The sequence below is a fragment of the Sesamum indicum genome, linkage group LG13 (assembly GCF_026168435.1).
Source record: "Sesamum indicum cultivar Baizhima isolate 11 linkage group LG13, ASM2616843v1, whole genome shotgun sequence".
Taxonomy (NCBI): Eukaryota; Viridiplantae; Streptophyta; class Magnoliopsida; order Lamiales; family Pedaliaceae; genus Sesamum; species Sesamum indicum.
Window position 1 is genome coordinate 1,419,927 of NC_142669.1, and position 14,342 is coordinate 1,434,268.

The following is a 14,342-nucleotide window of genomic DNA, read 5'->3' on the forward strand; positions in this document are numbered from 1 at the left end:
GATTTTCTGAAAAATAAAAAAGAAAAAAACGAAAAAGAGTTTTATAAGGGCAATATGGGAAAGTCATCCATTGGAGGGACTAATCTGAAGTGAGATGAAAAGATATGGACTATTTTAAAGTTAAAACAAAAATTTGGGGACTAAAATAAATTTCCCATAACTTAAGGGGGCAAAGTGCTAATGCGTATAATTAAGGGGGATTTGGTTAAAAGGCAAAATCAAGTCGCATCTACTCAAGCAGGTGGAGTTTTTTTGGTTGTGTATTTGGACAGTCACAGGGAACAAACTCCGAGTACACATGTATGCATATATACACATATATATATATATAGAAACGGAATTTTTCATCTTTCCCCTTCTGTTTACCTCTCTTCTTTATCTGTCTCCTCGATCCGCTAATCGTTTTCGCACCTTAATTGAACTTTTCTGCAGCAAATGCAAGAGCCCAGAGCTTGAATTTTAGTGTCGACAAAAGGGGTCTCGATCGGTTTTGTTCGATTGGTACAGATAAAGCAGAAAGATTTTTTTGTAAAACTCAGATGGCTGATAATTCCAAGGAAGACTTTCTGCAGTTGGTCAAGCGTGTCGGAGCTTTTCTCACCCTCAAGTTTTCCAATCTCTTCCGCAACCTGGTTCGTTCTGATTCTCTCTGTTTGTTCTTTTCTGTTTTTTTACTTTTTTAATTTAGAGTTTGGCTGATGGCCGTGCATGTTCCCTTTTGGGTGATTTTTGTGCTATTAGCAATCTTTTATCTTCTGCGATTTTCTCTTTGTGGTCGGACGAATTGTTACTCTAATTCTTGTTTCTTGAAAAACGGGGCGCAGGGTTTAGCTGTGCATTTGAGTTTTCTAGGATTCTTGTCTAATTTTCTGATCCGGGTTGTAGATTATTCGTGTTCCATTTAAATTCTAACAACCCTTCTTTCATTATGAGAATTAGAGACTCTTTGATGTGTGGAAGAAAAAGGCACGACAAAATAGCTCTTGGATACTTTTTTGATGTGATACTTCAGAAAATGAGATCACGTCTTGGTAAATATAGATACTTGCAGAGTGTTTTCCTTTTTCTCTTTCTCTTTGCCTTTCTTGGTCAGTGAAAAGAATTGCCAAGAAAAAAAGATATGCTAGCTGTAGTTTTGTGCAATGAGCAACAGAAAATTAAGATGCTAACTGCCAAAGGAGAAGTTCTGAACTTTTAGGATTATTGGATCATTAACAATTATCTTAGGACTAAAGAGACTTAGAGATGGAGATAAAGTAGTCACCAGTGCTGACAATTGATTGTTGCCAGTGTAAATGTTTGCTGTCTGGATACATATGCTTCTCTATATCTTAAAAGGTCAAATCTTGTCAAAGAAGCGGTATGAGCAGTTAGGCAAGGCAGCAACAGAATCCTTTTTCTTTGGGCAGACAAGTTTGCAGATTAACAGGAGACAATTTAAGAAGCAGGAGAAAATGTTTGTATAAGTCAGTGCTACATGCACCAAAATATGAACCATCTAATTTCACAGAGAAGGGCATGTTGCCTTTCGGCTAGCATTTGGCTTGCGAGTTATGTTGTAGGCCATGCTTGGATCTTAGAGAACTTTTTCCGTTGTTGAAATAGGTGGTCAGTCAAGACCTTCAGGACGATGATTCCTTTTTTATGGCCCTCAAAGTTGTCTCTATTTTTGAAACTCCTGACAAGTTTGCTAATATGGATTATGCAAAGAGGTCATTAGTTTTTCTCTTCTTAATTCGGAAAAGACATTCCAGGATTTCCAACCTCAAGAAGTGGAATATGAAAGATCTTTGTTCCTTACTCTGTGACACTTTCAAACTCAAAGCTGTGGGATCTGAAATATGTGAACACAATGATGCATGAATCCTTTCACAATAGTCAAATAACCGATACTAGCCCAAGACATGTCCTTGTTGGCTTATCAGTAAAGTAGCTTCAAATGCTACCACCAAAATAAAATTGTATGATTTGGTTATGTCTTCAAAATGATTTTCCAAAACCATCTGCGGTAGGAGCAGCAATTTTACTATTATAAGATGCTCGATGGACATGTGATTTTGCAGATGATATCTGTAGAATCCTGAGTTTTGACCACGTTCAATAGGGCATGCTTGCCCATACTTGCAGTACATTATTTATTATCACTACAGAAGATTGATGTTATTAAGAGTGATTCGTTTTTTGGTATGTCTAACATTGAAATTTAAGATGAAGCCTTCTGAGGAAGTGATTTCTCTAGCGATCTTTTGTAGGATACCTCACAGGCTCCACAAAACTGAAAACTATGAGCTGTACACTAATTATTAACTTTTAACCAATGATATTGTGTCGGTACTTACTTATGCAATCATTCCTTCACGAACAAAAGGATGAAAATGCTCTACCAAATGATGTAACAAGTTACATTGAACGCACTGCAGGATTCACGATCTGTTGGGGCCATAGCTGGGCTAGCATTTGCAGTAGTTTTTACTTGGAGAATATTGAGAACACCAAGTGGGCCTCAAAGAAGGCAACCAAAAAGGCAAGCTCCAACGAGTAGTAATTCTGGTGGCAGTAGTCATGAAAGTGTTAATGCTTCATCCTCTGGGGTTAGCGATCCTTCAGAAGATTCTAGAACCCAGAATGTGATCGATGAGTTCTTTCAGCCTGTGAAGGTAGATGTTTTCCTCCATTTTTATTATTATGCGCAATGTTTGAAGCAACATAGATTAATATTCTTTTTATCCAACTGCAGCCAACTCTTGGCCAAATTGTTAGGCAAAGGTTGAGCGAAGGAAGGAAGGTAATATTTTAAATACTTGTTGATCTGTCTTCAAGCGTTTCTTTGTGAAATAGATCAACTTCCATGAATTCATGTTGGTCATTGTTTGGTTCTTCAAATAATTGTAAAAGCACAAAAAAATCACAACAATATATGATTTGATTTTGGGTGACTTCTTCGATTTCCACTATTTAGCTCTTTGAATAATTTAGCTCTTTAGACATTTGTCTCTTGGACATAGACGATATAGCCTAGCCACGTGAATCCTCTTTTTGTGATTCTCTCTTTACTTATCTACAATTTTGACACAAACTAAGGCATTGCTGAGGCAAGTTTCTATAGTAAGAGTAGTTATGAACCTTGTATAGCCCATCCCAATAGACGAGAACCTATAGCCTTTTATGGTAAGCTGCACTAAGAAAAACTAGAGAAAAGAATGAAGATAATTAATTCTGGTTAGGTTACTAAAATGAATAGGTGAAGAAAAGGAGATTCTTTCATTGCGATCATAAAGAATAAAAATAATATAAAATTGTGAGATAGCTTGATATCCAAGTATATAATTCTAGTTTATATTCTTCGGAGGAAATGTGCAAAAATTGGAGAATTCTCAATTAGATCTCTAAATGAATCAACAGTTCATTCCATACCGGACCGGGCCGGAATAGGATTATATACATTCTCAAGGGGTCATTCGAGCGTATCTAAATAGGTACTATGTTTACATATGGATCCCTACGTCGTTCCATTCCATTTAGGATTAGGAATAGGTGTAATTGGACATGCTTTTCCATATCTCTCGTTATTTTTGGGACCCTATTCACCTCTTTGAGCTTCTATTGAATCGAGAAATAAAATAGGTTTGATTGGCCATCTTTTTGTATCTATTATATATCTTCTTTATAAAGGACCAGAAATACCTTGTTTACGTATCATTGGAAAGTGCATTAACATAAATACAGCAGTAGTGTGTAAACTATAAAAACGAGTCAAGGTGGATTGTCCCACACTAGCACCTCCACGCAATGATTCTACCAAAGGTGATCTTATTACAGGAATAGCCTCAGGTACACCTGTTACAATTTTCACCGCCCAATAACCAATTTGGTCCCCAGGTAAGGAATAACCAGTTTCAGCCCCTAAGTACACCAGTCCTAATAGGAAAACACATAATAAGCTTTTTGACACATACATATGCCAAATTATTTCACATCGCTTCATAGTGTTTTGGGCTATGATGCAGTTAAGAGTGAACTATTAACCTATTAGTAACTAAAAGTGGCTCATTCCTGGAGTCTGAAACATTGGATGTGGAGTATCTATGTGCTGAATTTCCCCGTTCTGCAGAGATATACTGAATAAAGAGGTGGTTGTGCGTAGCGGCTCTCGTACTTTATGTTCTTTGATGTTAATGAGCTTTATGCCTCTTTCTGATGCACTTTGCACCAACCCTACCGGGTAAGGTCTAAAATGTTCATAACTATAGTTGCCACCAGAAAATGTGGAAGGTAAAAAGTAAAAAATGCCTTTGGCTCATCCATTACATATGTAAAACTACAATGTATATCTTTGTTTTGTTTTCTCGTCCAGTTTTCTACATCATGAGTTTGTCCTCAAGATTTGCAACCTAATACTTTTGATTTTGATGTTTGTTGCTGCGGAAAATTCATACCGCTTGCCTCAATGTGGTGTTGAAGGTTTGATGTGTTGCAGGTAACATGTCGGTTGCTTGGTGTCATCCTTGAGGAGAGCAGTGCAGAGGAGCTGCAGGTTGTTACCTTCATTTTCCATTACTTGATATATGAACGATTAGAAAAATCACTGATATTCGTGGTTTAATGACTTTATGCCAGAAGCAAGCAACTGTCAGGTCATCTGTTCTAGAGGTGCTGCTTGAGATCACAAAGTTCTGTGATCTTTATCTGATGGAAAGGGTGCTGGATGATGAAAGCGAAGTAGAGCACTGACTTTTGCCTATCCTAGTTTGATGTCCATTTACTTTTTCCTATGATGGAATTCCTCTTTGTTATCTACTTTCCTTATATATGCTTGATATATAGCTTAAGAATTCTGCAAGTGAATATGTTGGTTATTTTGGCTTTTAATTCTTTCACCTACTTCCAATTGTCTGGTATAAAGCCATCTTTTTGGTTTGTCATGATTATTAACCAATACATCTTTATTCATCTATCTTGGATTTGTTTTAGTCTTTGCAACAGTACTAAGGTCTCAGGGTAGAGAATGTGAACAACCATATATAGAAAACTTTTTTGTCTCTAGATAATGCTCTTTAGCGATATCTTATGGTGAAGTATTAGTGTTCTGGTCTTGGATTGAGGATAAGATGCACCTGATTGCTTGTCAGAAGGATTGGTTGTGTTCTACAGGACAGAGGGCATTTTGTGAATTCTAACTTTAACATTTTTTCTATAATAAGTCATAAGTTAATTTAGAATTTCAATAGATTTGTGAAGTTATGTTGAACTTCGTGGTGGTTCAGAGTAAATGCTATGTTATAAATCTTGGTGGTTTATTTCCAAATCTGTAGTTCTACATTTACTCTTTAATTAATGGGTTATTTGAATATTGGGTTTTGCCAAATTTTGAAACTCTTAAGGATATGTATTGAAGTCTATGTTTTAGGCATATATTTGTTATTCACCTTGTCTGTCAGTTCTAGTGTATGGCTTCCACAAATATTCCTCTTACTCATTTTCAACTCATCAACTAGACAACAGAAAGAAAATTTATATAGAACCTTCATAGACTTCAATATGGTTTCCCAAACTGATATATCTCTTACAAAAAGACTTCTCTGTGTGGTTCTTTAAGCTAGTAAAGATGATCTGCCAATATGTATGACATATCTTGAATGTATAAAACACACTGTTGTCCACGTTATGAATATAGGTAGCAGTGAGTAGCCCATTCTGCCAAATATCCATTTGCAGGTACCTCCGTGCATGCGAACACAATGATGTAGCATGATACCTGTGTCCAGTATCCAGTATTGTCTTTCTGGTTTGGACCTTATATCTTCCACCCTTATCAATGAGATGAACAACGTCATATCAGCTGCAGCAAAGTTAGACTTCATATCTCAATATATATATCATAGTACTTTCCTACATTGCCCATGGGGAAAGATCAAAACAAAGGCATTTATTATAACATGTTTGAAACTTTATGTTCAATCTATAGGAAAATTGATAAACTAAAATCCAAATGAGAGTGGCCATAAAATTCAATTAATATTACAATTACTAAATGATGCATATTGGGAGGGAGTAGTTGACGAGGGTGCTGTTAGCTGCCAACACTTTTGGAAGTGTATATTTACTCACATGTGCCATTCTTTTTGACACTAATACTATTTGTTGAACCTGTGCATACGCATAAGATCCTTAACCCGGATTTAGTCTTGCTTGAGCTACTTTGTTACATAATCTTGATCTTCTTATAGTTTCATTTCTAGGATTCACTTGCTAAATGAAAGTTACGCTGCCAGTTGTTACTAAAACCTTTTAAGTATCCTGTCATTTGGATGTCCAATGTTGCTGCAGCAGATATACAGGACGTCCTTCTAACAATCGTGAAAACAGAAAAGAAGAAAATATCTAAAGTGAAGGCAATCTTTATCTTCTCAATATTCAAATATTTAAACTGAAACAATATCGGAATAGGTATACTGCAACCTAGACCTTGCGTCAGGAACATATTATCAGAACTTAGTTTTTACTAAGTCATGTATTCTTATTTGGAGGAGAGGTAAGTTAAGGAATTGTAAGCTCCCAAAAGTTAAAGATGCTTCTACTTTTGCGTATGCCCTGTTTTGTTATTATTTGACACCTAATCCTACTTGGCATATGCATAGCAATCCCCAGATTTAGGTGTATTCTTCTGCCTGTCACAAAATTTAGCAACATTAAGAGTTCTATTTCTAGGTTTCACTTAGGGATGTTTAACCAGTTTCCTTTATCGTGTACATCAATTAATTTCTTCACATGTATGACTATGTAGTCAATTTTGTGGAGTGAAACCGGAATAGTAAAGTTTGTAAATGGAAATGCTTATAGTCGCCCATGAAATATTTTTTCTTCCTTTTCCGATTGAGGAGGATTAATCTGCATGATGGGAAAAGCTTTTATGTGACGTGTAACATTATTTAACTCGAGAGATCAAATATTGTTGGTTGCCTATTGTCCCTTTCAAAAGATATTTTATCTTCTATTATGATCTTTCCAAAACAGTCCTTGATATGTTTGTTGCTAATTTACGGTATTGATAACATGTCAAATATAGTTGATGTTGATATCTTTCTTTTTATTAAATGTCTCTGTTAACTTTGCCAAAGGAACACGCCTAGCTAATAAACTTTTGCTTGAAGTAATTTATGCATTAGTACTGTTAATAGCTGTCAGTTGGTTGATGCAGTGAGTCATCTTAATCACATTGCGAATATTCTCCTTTCTTGTGCTTTCTGGTGCTTTATTTCTATTCTTACGATAAATGTAAAAGACTATGATACTTCCTCCTTCCTACAAATTCTCGTCCAATTGAACTGGCCCGGAGTTCTATGAAGATTAAAAAGTGTAAATTTTATGAACGTACTTTATTGTTGCTTAAGTAGTAATTGAGAGTAGTATGGTGTCACATTATTATTTAATTGAAACTGTAGTTTTTGTAAAAGGACTTTCATCTCCAGAGATGGACTCTTATTATGGGACATCCAAAAATGAAACAACAGCAATCTATTTTAGACAGAGGAGCATGCGATGCATATAGAGGTATATGCATTCGTGCTGAACAATTCTCATGCTTGACTTACAAATCTTCCAAATAGTGTATTATAACATGCCAACCTATGGAATTGAACTGGTGGGAGTAGACTATGTTGACAAGATTAAGGGATATTGGTGTAATAAAAGACCTATCTTGTGGTTTTATCTGCAAAGATGAACATGAGTGGACTATGGACCATTTTCTAAGGTTAAAATTTTAAATTGGGGAATTTTATGCACTCAAAAGTTATAATGCTTATGTAGCTCCTTATCAGCAGGTTTGCTTCAAGGTATGTTGGTTGGTGTGTAATTACATTCACAAGGCTAGGAATCTAACCTAATTATTTACATATACCCTTTAAATCAATTAGCACTTGCAAACGAGTATGTAAATGGGTGGGCAAGAACATCTTAGGACTCAAGACTTTGGAGTATGTCATGCATTTGTTGTACTGAGGCCTTTATGATTTCTAGTAGTTAATAGAACTTTGTTATTTCCGTATGTGCCATTGCTTCAAGATCACTAATAGGCTTGATGAATTCATGCAGAAGAAAGTTCTTACAGCTTTGGAAGATGCTGGTGTTTTTACATCTGGTGGCTTAGTCAAAGATAAGGTAATTCTCAACTCTAAGTATTTTATTTAATAAATTTTCTGGATACTCTATCTCGGGAGATGCGAACTTGAATTTCTTTGTTCAAGTACAATTAGGAGTACTGGTTCATTTGTTAATTATCACTTTCAATGATAATTGAATCTGTTCTTTTCTTTCTCTCCGTAAACCTAAATACATGTACGCGATCCTTGTTTTTCCTTCTCTGGTTGTGAACTTTTTCATGATATTAGCCTTTGGCACCAAAAGCCCAAGCGATAGCCTCCACAATCTATATGTTAGGTTCAGTACCATTTTGAGTAAGTGATGTTTTCTCATTTCAATTGGTCGCTTCTTTGTTTCTGCAATCTATCTTAGGAAAATTGTGAGCTCATGTCTGATTAATTGAATTAAGGAAATAGCTCTCAATATTAAGGCTTCTATTTCATTCTTTTTACATGCTTTTATTGCCATGATAATGATTAATGACCTAACATTCTATATTGGTTGGATCAGGGATTACCTTTAAGAAACCTCTGGTGTTAAATGGTGTTATGTGTGGCCATTATACTTGAGGAAAAATAACATGCTGCATGTGACTGTCTCAATTGCTGTTAAAAAAATTGCAATATATATCTTGGGGAAGTTTATCTAAGAATCGGCCACCTTTTGACCTTTTTTCAACTGCTTACCCTTGACTAAATGAGCCTGCAGGTTCTTTTCTGCAGCACGGAGAATGGACGGACATCTTTTGTGAGACAACTCGAACCAGATTGGCACATAGACTCCAATCCTGAAATTATTACCCAGTTAGCCGTACGTACCAACTATTTTCGATCAATATCCTAGCACTGTTTCACTAAGTTGAATTTGGTATTTGTTTGCTCACATAATGAAATTGGTGGGGGAAATCCATGAAGTGCATTCATGCATGTCTAGGATTTAGGAGATACTTTCTCATGGTACATTATGTTAGCTAAACCTTTACAGTCACTTGTCAAATTGTGAAAAATAACTTAAAATTTACTTTTGGAAATTATCTATTGATGATTCAAACCATCTACTTGAATCTGCCAGTTTAGTATATGAGGTCGAAATAACTTACTTCAGTAATGACTTGTAACATGACTTGTGTATGTTTTTGCTATTCTTGTATCTCGCTTATGTTTGAATCTCAAGGCTCCTTTCGACTTAAAAAAAATGCCTGTAAAAGAAGTGCACTTAGCTCCCAAGATAAATGGAGATGCTTCTAACCAACATGGTAAAATATCATCCGATGCATGTATATGTTGTCATCAATAGTGGATTTTCAAATATTTGTCTAAGGCAGCTTTCCATCACTTATTTGAATTTTATACCAGAGTACGTTTTAGGTTTCTGCAGTCTACTATAGTACTATATTTCACCTGCTTCTAGCAAGAAAGTACTTGTATGCATTTATAATATGCATATTAAATGTGCTCTCTATTTTGCAATATGTTTTTGGATCTGTGTTGTTAAAATGATCATGTGATACAAAGCTATAGGTGATCAACTTGTCAATCTAACCTAAGTGTTTGTATTCGTCAAAAAAATGTTTTCCATGATTGATATCTTGTTATTGCAACTTGCTGCTGACAATTATCTACTAGAAACACGTTCTGATTTTCTCAAAAGACTTGCTAGTTTCACATTATCTGCACCAATTATGGTTTTAGGCTTCAGTTTGGTGTATTCTATTTCCAATGCCATTCTTAGGAATTGATTATTTAAAATATGTCTTGTAAGTTGTTTCCAAAGGAGGGTTTTGCGTAAGAAAATAGCATAGTTAACAAAATGCACTTTTTTTGAAAGCATGATATACTTATATCAGAGAGTTTGGGGCAGCTTGTAGCTTCCTAGCTCTAGATGTTGTCATTCTTTGACCTCTTCGTTTGGAATATTGGTCTATAATGATTCGTTTGAATTGATCATCTTCTTTATCTTTCTCTAGAGATTCATCAAATATCAGCTTCACATCTCACCCGTCAAGCTTGAACGACCTGCCTCCAATGTTTTCACAGCGACATCCTTGGAACAATTCTTCGGATGCGGCTGATGTGCGCTAGTAAGGGGAACATGCTTTCTTTTCTTTCTTTTTTCCTTACTTTTTTCTTTTTTAAAAAAAAATGTTTCTTCTTTCTTTGAGCTCAATGAGAGTAATTTGTGGTTCCTTGATCACCTGCAGTTGCTGCTTTTCAGATGAGTAACATTTACTTCAGTCTTAGAAGCGTAAAAAGGGTCTACCGATACAAGTATTAAACTTCAGCTAAACTGATTACTTTTATCCTTTGAAGTCATCGAAAATTTCGTCATTGTACTTTAATAGTGTATTATAGTTCAGAATAGAACCTTGCTCCTTGCAATTGAACCCATTCTCTGAGTTGATACCTGTTGTTTTTTATCTCAACTTCCATTTTTACCATATTTTTTCATCTTAGTTGTCCTTCAAGATAGCCAAATATCATTTAGTGTGATATGTGGCTGATTCGTTGCTTGTTGAGCATTTCCACAGCCAATTATCATTTACACGATATGTGGTTGATTCCTTGCTTGTTGAACATTTTTCATAGCCAATTATCATTTATGCGATTGGATTGAGCCGTTGGGTGAGTTTATACTCACGGAATGAAATATGAACTCGACTGGAACTCAATTGAGGTGTTTGTTGTGTTAATACAATACCTTTCACTGCAGTTGTGTGGGATTACTCTTATTTACTTCAGGGACTTGTTAAAGTTTTAGGAGCACACCCTTTGATGCACCATTGCAGATGTGTAGATTTCTCAGTGAATCTCAGGATATGAGACCCTTTCATTCATGTGGATTTATGTACGAATTTCATATGTGAAGATTGGTTATCATCTCGGAATTCTGAGTCTCAAGACTCTTTGAGAATTTCTTGGCTCTTTAAGATTTGAAACAGTCTTTAGGAATGCAACGTTCCAAGGAAACGTCTAATGATTGGGCACTACCTCCTTTGCTTTATGGGTGATTATATAGTCCTCGTCTCTTATTTTCATAATTACAAATACCCACCCGTTGCCCATAAGAATTTCGTGTATTTTTTATGATGTTATCGGGATAAAATTGAGATGAAATCAGTATTTTCCTTGCTCAACCTTAGGTTAATCTGATCTGGCAAAAGGGATGAAAAGTGTCTGAAGTTCAAAAAGTTTTGGTGTTGAGTTCATGAAATGCCAGAAACTAACCATTGGAAGTGGATTGTTGTTTGTCAAGGATAAGTGGACTCCAGTGGAATACTAATGTTGAATACATATGTTCAATTGGAAAGTAAGCTTATAATAGGTTTTGAGGTTTTAAATTAAAGGGTTACTTTTTATTCGAATGAACACATCATCTTGCTCCAAAAAATGAAGTAGAAGAATCTAAGTTCCGAATGAACAAATTCAAACTTGAAGAATGAGGGGGTTCTTCATCTTATTATAGGATTGTGTTCAGATTCGCATATGTTTGATAATTCTCTTTTGAGAAAATAAAAAATGTAAAGTGTTCAATTAGAACATGAAAACGTGACTAAATCAGAGCTAATTACTCCTCTAGACGGAGTGGAAGAAGGGAGGAGATTCTCAGATATGGAAAAGAATTCAATGAATCCCAAAAAATTGAACGAGGAGTCATATGAGATGAAAATCTTACGGTGTAGAGTTGGCAGTAAGGTGACTTATTAGTCAATCTTTCCGCTATCACCTCCAAAAAAATAAAGCTCAACTTTATGTAAAGTTGCCATTTATGATTAGCTCCGAATTTACGTACCACTTTACCAAAAATCAAAGTAAACACGTTATTTTCACTCAAATAAGACACAATTTCAGTGATTGACACATATTCGATTGACTCTATAGACTAAATGATGACCGAACGTTATTGAAAATCACCACATATTATGAATTCATCATATACTGTATATTATAACTCATCACATTTTATAGTTTTATTTAAACAAAAATAAATTTATTAATCAAATTTTATCCTTGTAACTTTTCATGATTTACAACAATAATCTGCTCGAACTCGATATCAGGAAAGTATATGAAATGGATGGAAAGGAATTTGGGGAAGATTTTAGTAGATACCAATTTTTTTTTTTTTTTTTTTTTGAATTTGAGATATGTTATGGCCTTATGACAATTGATTGCTTTTATAATATTTTGAATTGTTACAAATTTACTGAATTTCTATTTTTGGATAAAAAGTTCCTTTTTGTTATGCTCTATTCCAACTTTGGCTTTTCTAAATCCTTAATTTTAGTAGTATATTATTAATTATCAAATATTTCCATATCATATTTAACTAATTAGAAAATGAGACTTGAAGTGAAGACCTCTTGTCAATATGGTCAAAATTCAAAATTTTTATTTTTGATCTTTGATTTTCTAAAATTTTGAATAAATTGTACAATAATTCATTTATTATAATTAAATAACAAAAATTGTTTTGCAAAAAATTGATTTCAAAATTTAATGCAACAATGACTGACAAAAGAATTTTGTTTTGGAATGATAAATATAAGGTAAAGAACCTCTAATTTATTTGGGCTTATTTATTTTTTTTAAAATCTTAATTATAAATTTATTATTAGTAATATATTATAAGCTACCGGATAAAAAATAATATTTTATATTTTATAATTTTAAAAAAATATTATTTTATAAGATTTAATGGGCGTTTGCACTGGCTTGTACTTTGTGGTGGGAATAAGTTGTAGAAAAAAAATATTAAGTTAAGTAGCAGTAAAAGTCAAAATTGATAGGGGGGGAGCTCAATATGTACAATTTTATAATAAAATATTCAAGTTGGTAATGAATTGTTTATAACTTTTTATTGAAATAAATTTTATTAGGTCAAATCGCATAAATCGCCCATGTGTTTTACAAGTAAACTAAAAACTCCTATTTTTTTAAACATAACTCACTCATCCATCTGCTTTAGTCATTAAATACACTTAATGGAGTTAGTTTTTCTTGTATAAAATAATTGTTATACCCTTAACTCTTATATATTAAGTCTTATTTTAATAACCATTGGATTTTTTTTTTAAATAAATGAGTTTTAGAATCTAATAAGTTCATCTCAATCATTAGATTTTAAATTTATAAAATTTCAATGGCCTAGGTTCAACAAATTTGAAATTTTATTATATGAATAATTATAAATTATAAAATAAATATATTACCTGTACTAATATAAAAAGAGAAATCCCTCCATACTCACAAAAGGCGGTTTAATGACACCGTCGCACCAATTTTTCTTCATGATAAAATAACTAATTTATTTAATTTTTTAAATTTTACATTAAGTGATAAATTATTTTTTTCTTAATTTTATAATGTAATGTATTGATTTATATATTTTACTTTTATTTATAATATATTTTAAAATGTGAAAGATTATTTATTATAGGGTTAAAAACAGTTACCACCCCTAAAGTATCCAACCCTATATCAATTACCCCAAAAGTGTTAAAACCTTCAACCCTCCCCCGCCTCATTTAATTTTTAAGTTTCAAAGGTCCATTTTACCCATACAAAAATTAATTTCTGTGAAAAAAAATTAAAGAGAATTCTAAAATAGAAAAATCACCCTTTGTTGAAACTTTTTTGTTATTGTACTTTCATTTTTTTTTCAAGCACTTCTTATTTTCGTAATCCTAAAGTACTTGGAGATCATTTTATTTTAATTTTAATTGTTTGTCAAACCAAATTAAAATTAAATTTTATACATGCATATATATTTATATATTTACTTAAAAAAATATACAATAAATAAAATCAAAGAGTTGATAAACTAAAGTATACAATTAATATATATTTATACATATGGTAATTATAAGTATGTATAAATTTATTTTTTTTTTACGTAGTTTGACAAAAGTAAAACTAAAATAAAATGGGCCAATTTAAAAATTAAAGATTTTGATTCTTTTTGAAGGTTTTAATACTTTAGGGGTAATTAATGTGGGATAAATACTTTAAGCGTGATAACTGTATTTAACTCGTTATTATGCATGTAGGAACGACGTGCCACAACGCCTCATTTAAAAAAAAATAAAAAATTAAACCCCTCCCCCCACCCCATCTGCAATTGCTGCCTGCTCCCACCACCCTCGTGTAACCACTGCCTACCTCTCTTACCCCATCCCTCGATCGCCCTATCCGCACGACCTT

General features: G+C 33.6%; 1 protein-coding gene across 1 annotated transcript; it reads left to right on the plus strand.

Moving 5' to 3' along the window:
* Window positions 1–233: 233 nt before the first annotated feature.
* On the plus strand, window positions 234–10,564 carry PEX22 (peroxin 22). The gene is made up of 10 exons (XM_011080722.3): window positions 234–300; window positions 433–632; window positions 2,421–2,657; window positions 2,738–2,785; window positions 4,478–4,534; window positions 4,618–4,719; window positions 8,095–8,160; window positions 8,851–8,952; window positions 10,109–10,222; window positions 10,343–10,564. The coding sequence occupies exons 2-9, from the start codon at window positions 540–542 to the stop codon at window positions 10,211–10,213; spliced, it is 810 nt and encodes a 269-aa protein (XP_011079024.1). The 5' UTR covers window positions 234–300; window positions 433–539; the 3' UTR covers window positions 10,214–10,222; window positions 10,343–10,564.
* Window positions 10,565–14,342: the final 3,778 nt, after the last annotated feature.